This window comes from Crocuta crocuta, unplaced genomic scaffold, assembly GCF_008692635.1.
Source record: "Crocuta crocuta isolate KB4526 unplaced genomic scaffold, BGI_CrCroc_1.0 scaffold218, whole genome shotgun sequence".
NCBI lineage: Eukaryota > Metazoa > Chordata > Mammalia > Carnivora > Hyaenidae > Crocuta > Crocuta crocuta.
In genome coordinates, this window is record NW_027533170.1 from 2,017,360 (window position 1) to 2,031,538 (window position 14,179).

At 33.5% G+C, this 14,179-nt stretch overlaps 1 protein-coding gene across 2 annotated transcripts in view; it reads right to left on the reverse strand.

Annotated features, from left to right (window-relative positions):
• The window catches only part of DMXL1 (Dmx like 1), a 127,959-nt gene that overhangs the window by 97,195 nt on the left and 16,585 nt on the right, over nt 1-14,179 (reverse strand). For both annotated transcript variants that reach the window (XM_077746362.1, XM_077746361.1), the window contains exons 2-5: nt 13,982-14,107; nt 11,345-11,416; nt 8,477-8,555; nt 3,390-3,522 (exon numbers count right to left, since the gene is read on the reverse strand). In XM_077746362.1, coding sequence (XP_077602488.1) covers nt 3,390-3,522; nt 8,477-8,555; nt 11,345-11,416; nt 13,982-14,107 — 410 coding nt within the window. The remainder of the gene's footprint in view (nt 1-3,389; nt 3,523-8,476; nt 8,556-11,344; nt 11,417-13,981; nt 14,108-14,179) is intronic.

The window sequence follows — 14,179 nt, forward strand, 5'->3', positions numbered from 1 at the left end:
AGCATTTACCTCATTGAAGATTACGCGTGGGTTCCCGGGGGACTTGCACACGTGTGGATTCTGCCTGCCAGCTCTGCCCCTACACCTGGTGGTGCACACTTCCTTTTCTTCTCCAATGAGATTTGGTGCATTTCACTTCATTGCCTTCTCTTCTGGCTACCCATTTATGTTGATCTCAAGACAACCCTCACTATCACTGCTTTCCTTTTATTTACCCAATTTTGTGATTAGATACATTCATCTTAAATTTATTTGTAAAGCAGGCCAAAGAGGAATTCTGTCACAGTTCCTTCCAAATTAAAGTAATTTTATGTATCTTAAATGTAATAGCTACGTAATAGAAAGTATTGATACGTATGTATGAAAAGAAGAAAATGAAATCATCTACAGTTTCACAACACCCATTCCCAGGTAAAACCACTACCAACAATCTAATGCAGACTTCCAGACCCATCTCTCCATCTTCCTTCTCTGTCTACTTTCTGTGGGAGGGTATAGGGGAGAAGAGGATGGAGAGTGAGGTCATACTACAGTTTGCTTTGTAACATTTATCTATTTTAAAGTACGTAAAGAACTCATGTGCATATCGATGTGTATAGATCTCCATTATTTTATTGGCTATGCTATTCCATTACATACATATGCACTGCCTTAAAATAATTTAACTTTTCACTGCTGTTTTCTCATTTTTTCTGCTACAAAAAAAGTCATGCAATGAACATCCATGTATACACATTTTTATGCATCTGGCTAATTCTAAGGATATTCTTAAAACAAATCATTAAAAATGTCCGATCTCCATCGCAATCATCTCCATGACTGTGACCTCCGTCCAGGTCTTCTCAAAATAGCTAAGGCAGTCCCTTTTAAAAAGGGAATCAGTTCCCAATGCTCCCTCTGCTCAAAATTCTCAAGAGCTTCCCAACTCAGCACAAAAGGCAAAACGCCTCACAATAACCTCTAATAAGACTCCTGACCTTGTTCTCTTTACTCCAGCTACAAGCTAACCAAACTCCTAACAGAGTCTGCACTGAATGTTCCCTCTGTCTCCAAGATTCTTCTCCCAGAGATACCCCATACAGCTTGCTCCCTCATTTCCTTCAGGTCTACACTCAAGTCATCTCTACTCTTCTTCCTCTCACCGTACTTAGTTTTCTCTATGGTACTACTGGTCTCCATCTAATGTGTTTAACAAGGGTTTTAAACACATCACAAAAGAAGTGTGATTAAGCTCAATGTCAGTCAGTGTAATCATCAGCTGCTCCTAAATTGAAACCTGAGTCCCATGGCTTTTTCACTTAATTAAATAACCATACCAAATAAATAATTATGTCTAGTCCAAGTTATTACTGTAGATTCTAATCTTGAATTAACTTAAGATTCTTCCCCTTTCCCCAAAGCACAAAACACATTTCAAATTCTCAGTCCAACCCATGGAAGCCCTGTGGTGAAGGGCTCCCCTCTCCACAACTTCACATGCAAGACTCCAGAGCAAAGACAACTCTTTCTAAAGATTTTCTTTGCAAAATCCTACTCTCTCCACATGTTAACCTTTTTTTAAAATTCAGAATCTAGTCGAGCGATACAAAGTATATGGAACCAGATCTCCTGAAATCTCCTTTCTAAACTCTATATACCAGGTTTGCCTTACTCTCACATAGGTATCTGATAGATTTCCACTCCTGTTTCATGTAAAACTGACTCAGGAAGAATTCCACTTAACATTCTGTCACACTGGTTTACTAGTTTATAGTCTTTCTCTCACTACCTCATCACTGCTCTCTATATTCCAAGCACTTCTACCACTGCCTGAAAACGATAAATGCCCAGCAAATATTTGCTGCATCAATGAATGAAATGTGGAGTTACTCTCTCCTGGGTATAAAAAATTAAGCCTGTTGATTCATACTTCCAAACTGCTCTACAGAAAAATACCAATTGCACTCCCTTATTAACAGTATTTAAGAATACCTGTTCTCCAAACATTCACTAATAGTAGATATTATCCCTCCTCTTCTTTCTGGATATTTCGAATTTCTTGATTTTGAGTGAAGTCCATTAACTCTTACTTAATTTGCCTATTATTCATATGTACTACCATTAAAAATTTTTCACTTCGTTGTCTACTTTTGTTTACTACTGAGATATTAATTCTTAAGATCTCCTTTTAAAAAAGCATTAACTCTAAATTGCAAATCCTATACTCAACTTTTTGTATAGAATTTTGTTATTGACATGGTCACAAATATTGATGTTTTCCTTTCCCTCCCTTTTAGTTTCTAGTCTGGTACCATACTAGAAAGTATTTCCCTAATTTAAAGCAGCATCTTCCATGCAACAGTGATAGAACATAAACACTGAATGTTAAATTTCCTAGTAGCCACATTTTAAAAAGTAACAAAAAAACAGGTGAAAGTATTTAAGTTAATATATCAAAACTATTATCATTTCAACATGTAATCAATAAAAAAATTTTCTGGGTATCTCACATTTCTTTCCTTTGTGCTAAGTTCTTGAAATCCAGTGTGTATTTTATACTTACAGCACCAATCAATTCAGACTAGCCACATTTCAAGTGCTCAAAAGTGGTAGGTCACTAGTTGCTACCATAACGGACACTGTAATTCCAAAATGCAAAAATCCGCCTGTATTTTCTTCTAGTATTTGTTTCATTGTGTAGAAATTCAAGGTTTCCCTCTCTTGACACTTACTGTGGAGTGAGGTATGAAACAGACTCTAATTTAATTTTTTCCTCCACAAAGCTACCAGGTTTGCCTACTGATGTAAAATGACACCTAATACACTGAATATCCATGTGTATTTGGGCCCAATTCTGGACCCTAATCTGTTTCTACATCAATAACAAACTGACCACCTCTAGCTTTAGAATTCATATTATGGTAATATTCGTTATTTTACTTCTTACAGAATTTTCCTGATCTTCCCATATTTAATCTTTTAAAAGAAGTTTAGAACTATGATCAAAGGTAGAAATTCCAATGAGATTTTAACAAGGATTATACTCAATACTTAGGAAATTATACTTAGGAAAAATATACTTCTTCACAATAGGAAAACTTCCAGTCAAAAGCATGGAAAGTACTGTCTGTCTCCTTTGTTATAATTTAGCAAGTTTCTATTTTATGATAATCATACGGGTTTAACACATTTTTTATGTTTCTCCATAGGTGTTTTATTCAATAATTTTTAAAAAATTGGATCTGTATAATATGGGAAATAGTGAATCCTGTGTATTTATGAAAAGACCTGCTGCAGAATAAAAATTCAATACTTTTTATGTTAGCATAGTTTTACACAAACTAAAATGCATTTATAACAAAACCCACAGGAACAGGTTTATCACTTTAATCCCCTAATTAATTGCTTACTTGCAATGCCAAATGCATCTCCAGTCCCCCAAATTAAGATCTGTTTTATCTGGATTTTCATCTTCAGTTGGCTTCTCCAAGTTAGCATTGGACCACAGTTGCAAACAGCTAGAACCAGTTAAAAGACGATTGCCTAAAAATATATATACATTATTCACCATTTATTATTTAGATATTTAACTAGTTAGTTAAGTTACATGGTTATGAGTCTCACATAATACTATAAAAACAAATCAACTTCTAAAAAAAGTTAAATAACCAAAACATCTGGGGGTAGAGGGAGTGAGGCTGTATTTTAATTCTGTTGAAGCAGCTTAGGAAAAAAGGGAAGAGATCATGTAATCTTTCATTTAACAAACATTTAATGAGCATCTTCTTTGTGCCAGGAACTGTGCTAACCACTTGGGTTGGAGGGAAGACACAATGACAAATGAAAAGTTCCCTTTTTCAAGATGATTTCACATTCTGGTAGAGACATCTGTAAAGAGAGGCATGAATTCATGCAAGTTCATATATATTCCCAAGTATGATTTATAGTCTGGTTTATGGTTAAGGAATAAGGTGGACAGCAGATGTGGAAACAATTCTGGTCAGAGAATAAAGCATTTTTGAAGTTTGTAAGGAATTTCGAGCTTGTTATAGGCATTGGGGGTGTCAAGTGTGGGGAGGGTTATGTAAGTGGATCTGTATTTTAGAAGGGGTCTAAAGTAGGATGGGTAGATATCAAGAGATGGACTTGAAGAGGCTTGTAAACCTCCCTGCACTGAGAAAATATGCAGAAGTTAGATGTATAGTATGTACATTTTTCTAGAGAGATAATCCTTAATTTTCACCATGCTTTCAAAGGCTCCAATACACAAAGAAAGGTAAAGATTCTTTAAAAAAAAAAAAATCTAGATATAGATGAGATTAGAGAAAACAAAGACACAGGGAGATCTGGTTAACAGACTATAATACACACAAAGGAAATCATGAAGGTCTGAATCAAAAACATTTTTTTAACATTTATTTATTCTTGAAGACAGAGAGCGCATGGGCGGGAGAGGAGCAGAGACAAAGAGAGACACAATATCTGAAGCAGGCTCCAGGCTCTGAGCTACCAGCACAGAGCCTGATGTGGGGCTCGAACTCACTGACCGTGAGATCATGACCTGAGCCGAAGTCGGATGCTAACTGACAGAGTCACCCAGGCGCGCCGATCTGAATCAAATTTAAAGAAGCAAGGATTTGAAAGCCATTTCAAAAGCAGAATTTTCAAAGCTTGACATCAACTAAAAAACAGGAGATAAAAAAAAGTCTCAAGGAAAATTCCCAACTTATGGCTTGGAAAGTGGAGCGGAAGACTGTGCTGCCATCCACACAAAGAAGACAGGAAGAGACACAACTGTGGTCAAAAAGGTAAAGATAAATAAGGCATTCACTTTGGCAATTAAGGAGTAAGGATTTGTGTCTCTCTGGAAGAGCACGTTATTTCAAGGAAAGTGAGTTTGTGACGAAACACAGACTGCTGATCAGAAGTCTCTGTCTAAACCCTAAATAAGTTCACTTAAGTAGTCATGTGAATTTAATCGTGTTGGGCAAACTCTGAGCCTCAATTTTCTTCTGATCTGTAAAATCAGAAGAGTGTACAGATTAGCTATAATCCTATAATATGTATAACCCATGAAGCACAGGCTAACAGGCTTAGGAGGAGCTCAATAAAGAGTAGCAACAAGGTGGAAGGTCTCACAGACAAAAAAAGCCTAGAAACCACCAAAGAGACACTTCATTTAAATTTAGTTATTATTCTACTGCTTAGTTTACCAAGAAACACAAGTCTTTATTTTTTTTAATTAATATATAACTGACATATGATACTGTATTAGTTTCAGGTGAACAATAGAATGACCTGATATTTACATATATTGCAAAATGGTAAATCTAGCCTACATCCATCACCACACATTGGTTATAATTTTTTTTCTTGTGATGCAAGAACTTTTAAGATATACTCTCTTAGCAACTTCAGATATACAATATGGTATTACTAAGTAAGGTCACCATGCTGTACATTACATCCCCAGGACTTGTTTATTTTATAACTCCAAGCTTGTACCTTGGAACCACCTTCACATATTATATCCACTCCTCACTCCAGCCTCTGGCAACTGCCAATCCCCTTATTTATGAGTTTGGTTTTTGCATGTTTTCTTTAACATAAACTGAAGTTGAAGTTAAGGTACCTCATGAAGGATTAAGGAATATAAAATACAAAATAATTAATCCCAGTTATGGAATGATACAAAGATAGTTAATGTATAATACAGTATATTGCCTTGAACACAAAGGGTGGAGGTATGAATATGAAAGTAGGGGGAAAAAGATAAAAAAAAATCTTAACAGAAAATCTCATGATTTAAGCCAGAAGCAATAGTGGATCTGGAGAAAACACAAAAGCACTATAGTCAATTTAGTAATGGCATCTGAAAAAATTTCTTTATATCCTAGTACCTGGCATATAGTAAGTAAATATTGGTCAGAACAAAAATGCTAATACTTCACTTAAAATATTTAAAATTTATTTATAAATAACCAAAGCTCATTAAGTAAATATTGGTCAGAACAAAAATGCTAATACTTCACTTAAAATATTTAAAATTTATTTGTAAATAACTAAAGTTCATTTGAAAAAATAATATACTAATTTCTCCAAATTATTTATTAAAACAATAACCCATTTCTCAACCAAACCATTAAATTTTAAACTTTTCAATTGTAAAAAGAAAATAAGTCAATCACAAAAAGATAATGGTCATGAGCTGTTGTCAAGTCACTATTAGGTATGTTAGGAAAGTAAGTATTTTTTTTTCTTTATGTTTTAGAGAGACAGAGAGCGTAGGCAAGAGGGTCAGGAAGAGAGAGATGGGGAGGGTGAGGGCAAGTGTGGGAGGAGAGACAGAGAGAGAGAGAGAGAGAGAGAGGGAGATAGAGGGAGAGAGAGGGAAAGAGAGAGAAAGAGAGAGAATCTTAAGCAGGCTCCAATCTCATGACTCTCCCCCCATCATAACCGGAGCCAAAATCAAGAGTTAGATCAACTGAGCCACCCAGGCGCCCAAATAATTATCTTCTAATATTACTTTGTAAAGCTGATTTTAGAGGAATTTGATATAAATACTATCCTCTGAAGCATTACTACTGATAAACCAATGGTACAAAATATCCAAGCAACTATTATGTTATCACTAATGAAATACCACTCAATTCAAATGTTAAATGCTTTTACTGCAGTTATTAGTATGACACTTCAAGAGGCTAGTTTACCTGACAGTATTTTTACAGGGCTCTTATCATATACCAAGTATTTTCAAATACACTGCTATATCTGATCATTAAAAAATTGCCTGGTGAAATAGGCATTACCTTAATTTATAAGTGAGTTAACCATTCTTGATCTGTTAAGTAATTCTTTTCATGAAAACAATACAGTCAAATACGTGAACATTTATTGAAAGCCTAATATATGATGAGCCCCTAAAAATAAATAAAATAGAATCTCAGCTCTGTCTAATGAAAAATTTAAACCATATAAACAAATAATTACAATAGACTGTAGGGCTATAAGAGAGTAACCATATAGTATATCATTCAAGTAGGAACTTTTCTGAGAGTACAAGGTTACACTATTATCATAAGAGAACATCAGGCATTAACTGGGACATAAGTCTCACTATAGTAACAATAGAGTTATACACCAAGTGCTATACTAAATCAAATGCCAAATTTGAACCCAGGTCTGTTCTCTTTCCACTTTATGTATAAAATATACATATAGGTTACCAGCTAGTAAGCATCAATCCTCTAACCTTATGAGAAAAAAACATTTTAAAACACTGTGATTTTAATAAAGTATCTCAAAGATAATCTCTTTTATCTTCTAAAATAATTTCCAAAGTTTGTTTTCTAAATAAACATTTTCTCAGCCATTTCAACTACTATATTAAAATTTAAACTGTATTTTCTCTACACTGATGATTTCTTAGTTCTGTTTCAAAGAGAATTTCTTTCTTATATTCTAGAAACATCTTTCTTTCAGATATTGCTATATGACATGCAAGCATGTCAAACTCCACATGTCCAAACAAAACCTATGTTCCACCATCTGTAACTCCTACATATCACTCTTCTTCATGTGGTCACAGGTATTCTCAAAATAATCCTAAAGCCAACTGTCAAGTAAGTCAATTCTACCCCCTATGCATTTCATATCTATGCATTCCTTTCATTAGTCATTCAACATTAGTTAGGCGCCTATGACATGAAAGACACTGAAATAAATTCCTACTTCTAATTCAGACTACTGTGAATGCATACTTTGCAAAGGCCATTGTAAATAAAAATATTTATCCCCCTCTTCTGCTAGACCCTAGCCCTTCTAACTTACTGCTACAAGATAAATCTGGTAAAACCCTAAATCTTAGCTTTTCTTGACCCACAGTTTTTTAGATAGTCAAAAAGAATTAAATTCAAATACCTTCACATGACTTTAAAGACCTTCCATAATATGTTGCAATCTTATCTCCTTATCACCAGACTCACCCCAGCTTCAAAGAAGTCCCAACTATTAACAGAATGTATCTTATGCTTTGTTTCTCTGTAACTTTGCCCACTGTGATAAACTGATAAAGATTGCTTTGGGATGGGTTTTTTGTTTTTTTTTTTTACTGCAGGAATAGGTAAGTGCTACATACACATGTGATCTCTTCTTAGAATTCACTTGTTCTCTCTTCCTATCTATCCCCACTCTCAAAGCTAAAACTCTATCTACTAACAGGTCAAAAAGCTCCTTCTTCAATGAAACTTTGATTCTCCAGACAAAAGTAGTATCTCTTTCCCAAATCAACAGGTATTCCTACCATAGGTGTACACTATTACAGTGAGTATTTGTGTTCATTTCAGTATAAGCTCTAAAAGAACATAATGTTTTACTTACTTTTTACTCCCCATACTCTCACACAGAGCAGAACTGAAATACATGAAAGTAATAAAGGAAACAGCCCATGCAAGTGACATTGTTATTTCATTTCAGTTAATCCTGCTTGTGTTCTTACCTGCAGGATCCCAAGTTATATTGTGTGCTATTGATTCCAGAAAAAATTGGCCACTTTTCTGCCACTGACTATATAATTCCTAAAATTAAAAAAAAAGTCATTTACCCAACTATTATTTGCAGCATTTTTCTGTCAAATATATACATTCATTTGTTATTATCACTTATTATTCATAGTAACACATAAAATCTTTTTTTATTTTTTGAGGTACAATCGACCATGCAGTCATTTTTAAGGAAAATAAAATGTTCAATTCAGTCAAGAACAATAAGAAATACGTGATTGAAGAGATTATTGTGAGAATGAATACCCATTCTTGGAGATCCAAAAAAGTCTGCTTCAGTATAAACAACCAGTAACTATATGTCACTTTGGATAACATTCATTCTCTTTAACCTCAGACTTTTAAAATTATAATGTTTATCTTATTATTATAACAGTTACAAGGGTTTAATTTTAAATGTGTCTGTGCCTGTGCTGAGGTTTCCTTCTCTTTTAATGTTTCATCCTCACCTGAGATTATATGTGTGAAAATTCAGAGTAAGAAATGTTAACACTTCCATTATATATGTAAGATTTTTTCATTTCTTAAAGCAATATCTTTCAAACTTTTTTCCTGTAAGCAAGTTCCAGTCGGACCCAAAACACAAATAGACATAAATGCAATCTAAGTTTACCCTTACTACACGTGATGCATTCTAACATCTATTTTACTTCATTTCCTTTTAAATTCAGGCTATGGCCTACTAAGTTGACTTTACTAAACTCTAAATGATTGAGACCCATAAACAATCTCTTAATGTAGTGGTTCTCATACTTTAGTACAACCTGAGATATTTACTTAAAATACAGACTTCTGAGATGCACATCCAAAGGTTTGGGCTCAAAAAATCCAAAATCAAGAATCTGTACTTTAAATCAACACCCCAGGTGATTCTGAAACAGGTGGTCTGCAGAATATGCTTTTATGAAACACTACCTTGCAGGAATGGCTCTTAACCACAATGCACATCACCCTGTCTAGAACTAGACACAGAAGCACCTAGACACAACCCCACACCTACAGATTCAGAAATCCGGAGGGCAGGATGGACACATGGACCAACTAGTGATTCTGAAGTTTTCTTCTCGTGAAGAACTACCACTTTTAAAGAGTATTCCAGAATGCACAAAGAAACGGAAACAGTATCTTTTTTATGAGGATTTATAGATTCTCTTAGACTATACCCAGGAATTACAGATTCTATGTACCTTCCAAAGTCCATTTTTCTATTTGATCCAGTTTTCCCTTTACTCATCAAGCTTTTTTTTTTTTTTTAATTTTACCCTTTCTGCAAAGTCAGGGTTGCCTACCAATAAACCAGCCTCTTCTTAATGACTTTTTAACAATATATTAAACAATTATAACTAGTACATGAGAAAATGGGCAAAAACTAAAATTCCTGATTCTACACTTACTGATAAAGGCATTTTAACATAACTGATTTTTTTAAAAAGTCAGTTATCTCATTCAATAAGTATTATGGAGTATTATTTGAAATACATCATTCTGAGCAGAGCACTTTTATTTTTACTACTTTCAATTACTAATTCACAGGTTATTAGGGCTCCTGCTATTGGATTCATTATGTAACAGAACATAAATATAAATCAGGGGAGAACTGTGGACTCTCCATGAAATTTTAAAATGAGTATCAGTTAATCTAGAGAAAATATTTTTCATTAACACAAGGTAGGGAAAAGAAATTCCACACTTAGGAATCAAAACAGCTAGTTTTACTTAGTTCTGTGGCTCAGCAGCTGTTTCACTGGTTAACTAACCTATTTTCTTTAGGCCTCTGTTGGCTTACTTATAAAAAAGAAATAACAGCTGTCATACTAAGAGGGAATTTTTAAGATACTAAGGAGCTAAGTGAAAAGAAAATGAAAAATATTAAAGATATATATAAAGGTGTGTCTATTACTAAAACACTTTAGTTCTTTACATTTAACATACATCTGCACAGTTCCTGACATAATGTCATCATTATTATATTCCCACAAAGAATGAATTGCTATTAGCCAATTTCAGAATTGAGCAAAGGGCCTCATAAGAATGACCTGCTTAGGACTGAATGACTAGAAAGCAGCAGAGAAAGAAAGAAAGCACTGCTCTTAAGACCATACTATGCTGATCCTCTTTCATATGGTTTAAATCACTAGCTTAATCTTCAGTGGAAATGGGTAAAATAACCTGGCCTGTCTATTATATTTAGGGCATTAAAGCACCCAGGACATTTACTATATATAATCTTAATATTTTTGAACTAGTGTTTTCACCAGCTTTCAGAACTATTTCTGAATACAATTTCTTTATAAAGAAAAACATTTACTGACCTGTTAACAGTTATATTACACCATATAATAAGCACAAAAAAATAATCTCTGGAGATATGTTAAGACTCCGCAATTAAAACATAACTTTAAGAACAAAATACACAAGAAACTGCAGAAGAACTATATAAAAGTAGGTAATAAAAATCAAAACCAAAGAGCCACCTATGACTAGATAATGGTGTTTGCCACTAGCAATATATGAAGTGCCAAACTTAAAGCTGTTAACTCTTCAAATATTTATTAAAAAAGAAAAATGTCAGAAGAAAAAGAGTATTTTCAGGCAATTCATCAACACAATTTAGTTTAATTCTATTTCAATCCAAGATTTAAAACATTTTAAATATGGAAGTGGCATTTAATATCTATCTATAAGTATAGTATAATTTATACTGATTTATTTGATGATCACTCCGATTTTATACCCTTAAAAAACATTGTCTTTCAATACTCAAGACATTTCAATTCCTAAAAGAAAAATGATAAATTACTGACCAAATTTTTCTTTTGCTTCGGTAGATTAACTGGTTCAAAAACAGAGATAACATTTCCATAGGATGCTGCAATCTTTTAAAAAGAAAAAAAGAAAGAAAACTTACGGATATGTTAACTTAGTTATGAAACAAAAGAGCAAAAGAAATTAACAGTATAACTTAAAAATAAGCCTCCCCCAACATAATTTCACTCATCAATACTTGAAATGTCAGTTTTAAGAGACCACCATACCCAAATCAGTACTGTCACTAACTGGGTAACTAGTGCATTAATCTCTTTGTACCTAAGTGTCTCTGTCTATATTTACAATATGCATAACACTATCTTTCTAGTCGAATTTGCGGATTAAAACAACATCAGTAAAATATCTAGTACATAATTATAAGATGTATGATACATATTAATTCCCTTCCTCATAGAAAAAAATGTACTGATATATTCCTTGTCAAGTGGAAATTAGACTTAAAAATCACTTATCTCTTCAAAGTTCAAAATTCTGTCAGCATATTAGTGTAGCCTTTTAAAAATAAAACTTAGATCTATTCCTTTGTGAATTCTCTAAGAAATGCATTTTTTCAAAAAGGTAGCTATTATTACAGCTTGAGGGAGCCATGACTGAAGAACACTGACATATCAGAAATGAGATTAATATGTACAAAAAATGAATGAGGGACAAATATAAGAACATATAGTCTAGAGAAAAGGGGAGTAAGCAATGGGGATGTAATAAATAAACAGGAAAAAAACTTTCAATGGCTATTTTAAGCATTCTGCCAAGTTCAAAGGGTATAGAAATCATCTGCAATGAGTTGGTCTGGAAGAAAGTATTTAGTCTGGGCTTTTAAGTGTGGGTAGGACTTCAAAGAGCAGAGAATATTCAATGTAGAAACAGGGTATAACATAAATATGAACACAAGTGAAAGACCAGAAGAAGACAATGTACGCTTGGAGATGACCATTAGTCCAGATGGAAGAGTGTCTCTTAAAATAAAGGACATGCATCCAAAATGGCACATCTAAGCCAGGTTGTACAGGGCCTCATGCCAAGGCAAACAATTTGAACTTTCCCAAGGTACTGGGAAGCAAAGAAAGTTTTAAGCAAATGAATAAGATAAATGCAGATAAATTTTCTCATGAGAATTAATCTGGTAGTACTACAGAGGAAAAAAAAATAGTAATGCTAAAATACTGGATGTCTATAGTATTATGAAACATTTCATTCTTAAAGGCAAACAGAAATATCCAGGTATCAATAACCTGCAAATTTTCTTCCTGATATTGTACTAATATCTGTGACACAAAGGAAATTTGCCCTTTATGAAAATGACTATAAAACCAAATAACCTGTTTATTTTAACATGGACTGTCATGTAATCTATGATCTCATGAAAATAAAACTCATATTGGAAGTTATTAAAATGAGATTTCCAACATTAACCAGCTCTATGTGAGTACAGATGGTATAAGCAAGTTTTTATACAATAATGATTACAGAACTATAGAGCTGGGAATCAAACAAACATGAAGAGGGGAGAAGTCTCAAATATCTACAGCATTCCATAATAAAGATCATTTTTGTAATGTAGTGAGAACAAAAGAACAAAAGTTATGACAAAAGAAATATACGCGAGAGACACTTGTAACTATAAACAGAAGGAACACAGGAATAACAAAGAAGGAACAGTATAAGAAACAAGATTTCAAGAGCCAAAACTTATTCTACTGTAAGTATCTCTAAATTAGGTCCTAAGGGGTAAATTTTTGGACTGGCAGATTCATGAAAATGATTAGGAAAAAAAAATTGGGTCCATGTGATTCCTCACACAAAATGTTCTGGTGGAATCATATTGGCAAACAACATATTTAAATAACTAGCAAAAAAATTAAATAAATTTGCAAAGTTTAGCTCAATATGGCCACAAATAAACCTAGGACTGGCCACCTAGGCCTCCATGGTGTTATATTAAGGTATATACTATACTGCCTACTAGATAGGACTCTACCAATTCTGCTACTATGTAGAACCCTATTTCACCTGATACACAGTCATAACCTGTTTCTTTGTTGTTGCTGTTCTACTTTCAAGGTTACTTTTTACTTTCCACATGCAAATACAAGTCCAAACAAAACCTTTCATTTTTCTTATAGACTTGGAATAAACTGATAAAAAAAAAAAAAAAAAAACTACAGACTTGAGAAGAGTTGATCTCCATTTTAGTACAAAGCTTATCCAGAAGTTACAAGGAGATACGTGTACAATGAAGAATGACTCTAACATAGGATTTCTCCCCAGGAGTTTATTTGTAAACAGATTGAAAGTTTATTGTTATTTCTTTACCTCAATCCAATCAATTTCTAAATAAGTAAGCTTTAGACTTGTTCTAGGTAATGTTCACAAAAAAAAACTTATGCTATATCTTGAAATTATGTAAGAACAGAATTCCTGACAATCTCTAAGACAAATCAGAAAGAATCAGAATTTTATTCTCTATGATGCAAGTTAGCGAGCCAAAGAAATCTGTAGCTACATTGTCCTTGAAAGAAAGAAGCTTCACACTCAATAGGAAATACATACTTTGGAGATTATCCTGACAAAAACCATATTCAAAACAAATCTCACATTATAAGATTACAAACCTTGCCTTGTTGCATTGAGCAGTCTACACATCCTACTTGAATATTTCCATGTTTAGCTCCTGGGATTATTTGTAACCTTTCAAAATCACTTCCCAGTATAACAATGTCACATCCAGATGCATAAGCCTAAAAGAAAAAAAGAAAAAGAAAAAGAAAGAAAACAAGAACAAAATAAAACAAAAAGAATAAACTTGTCAG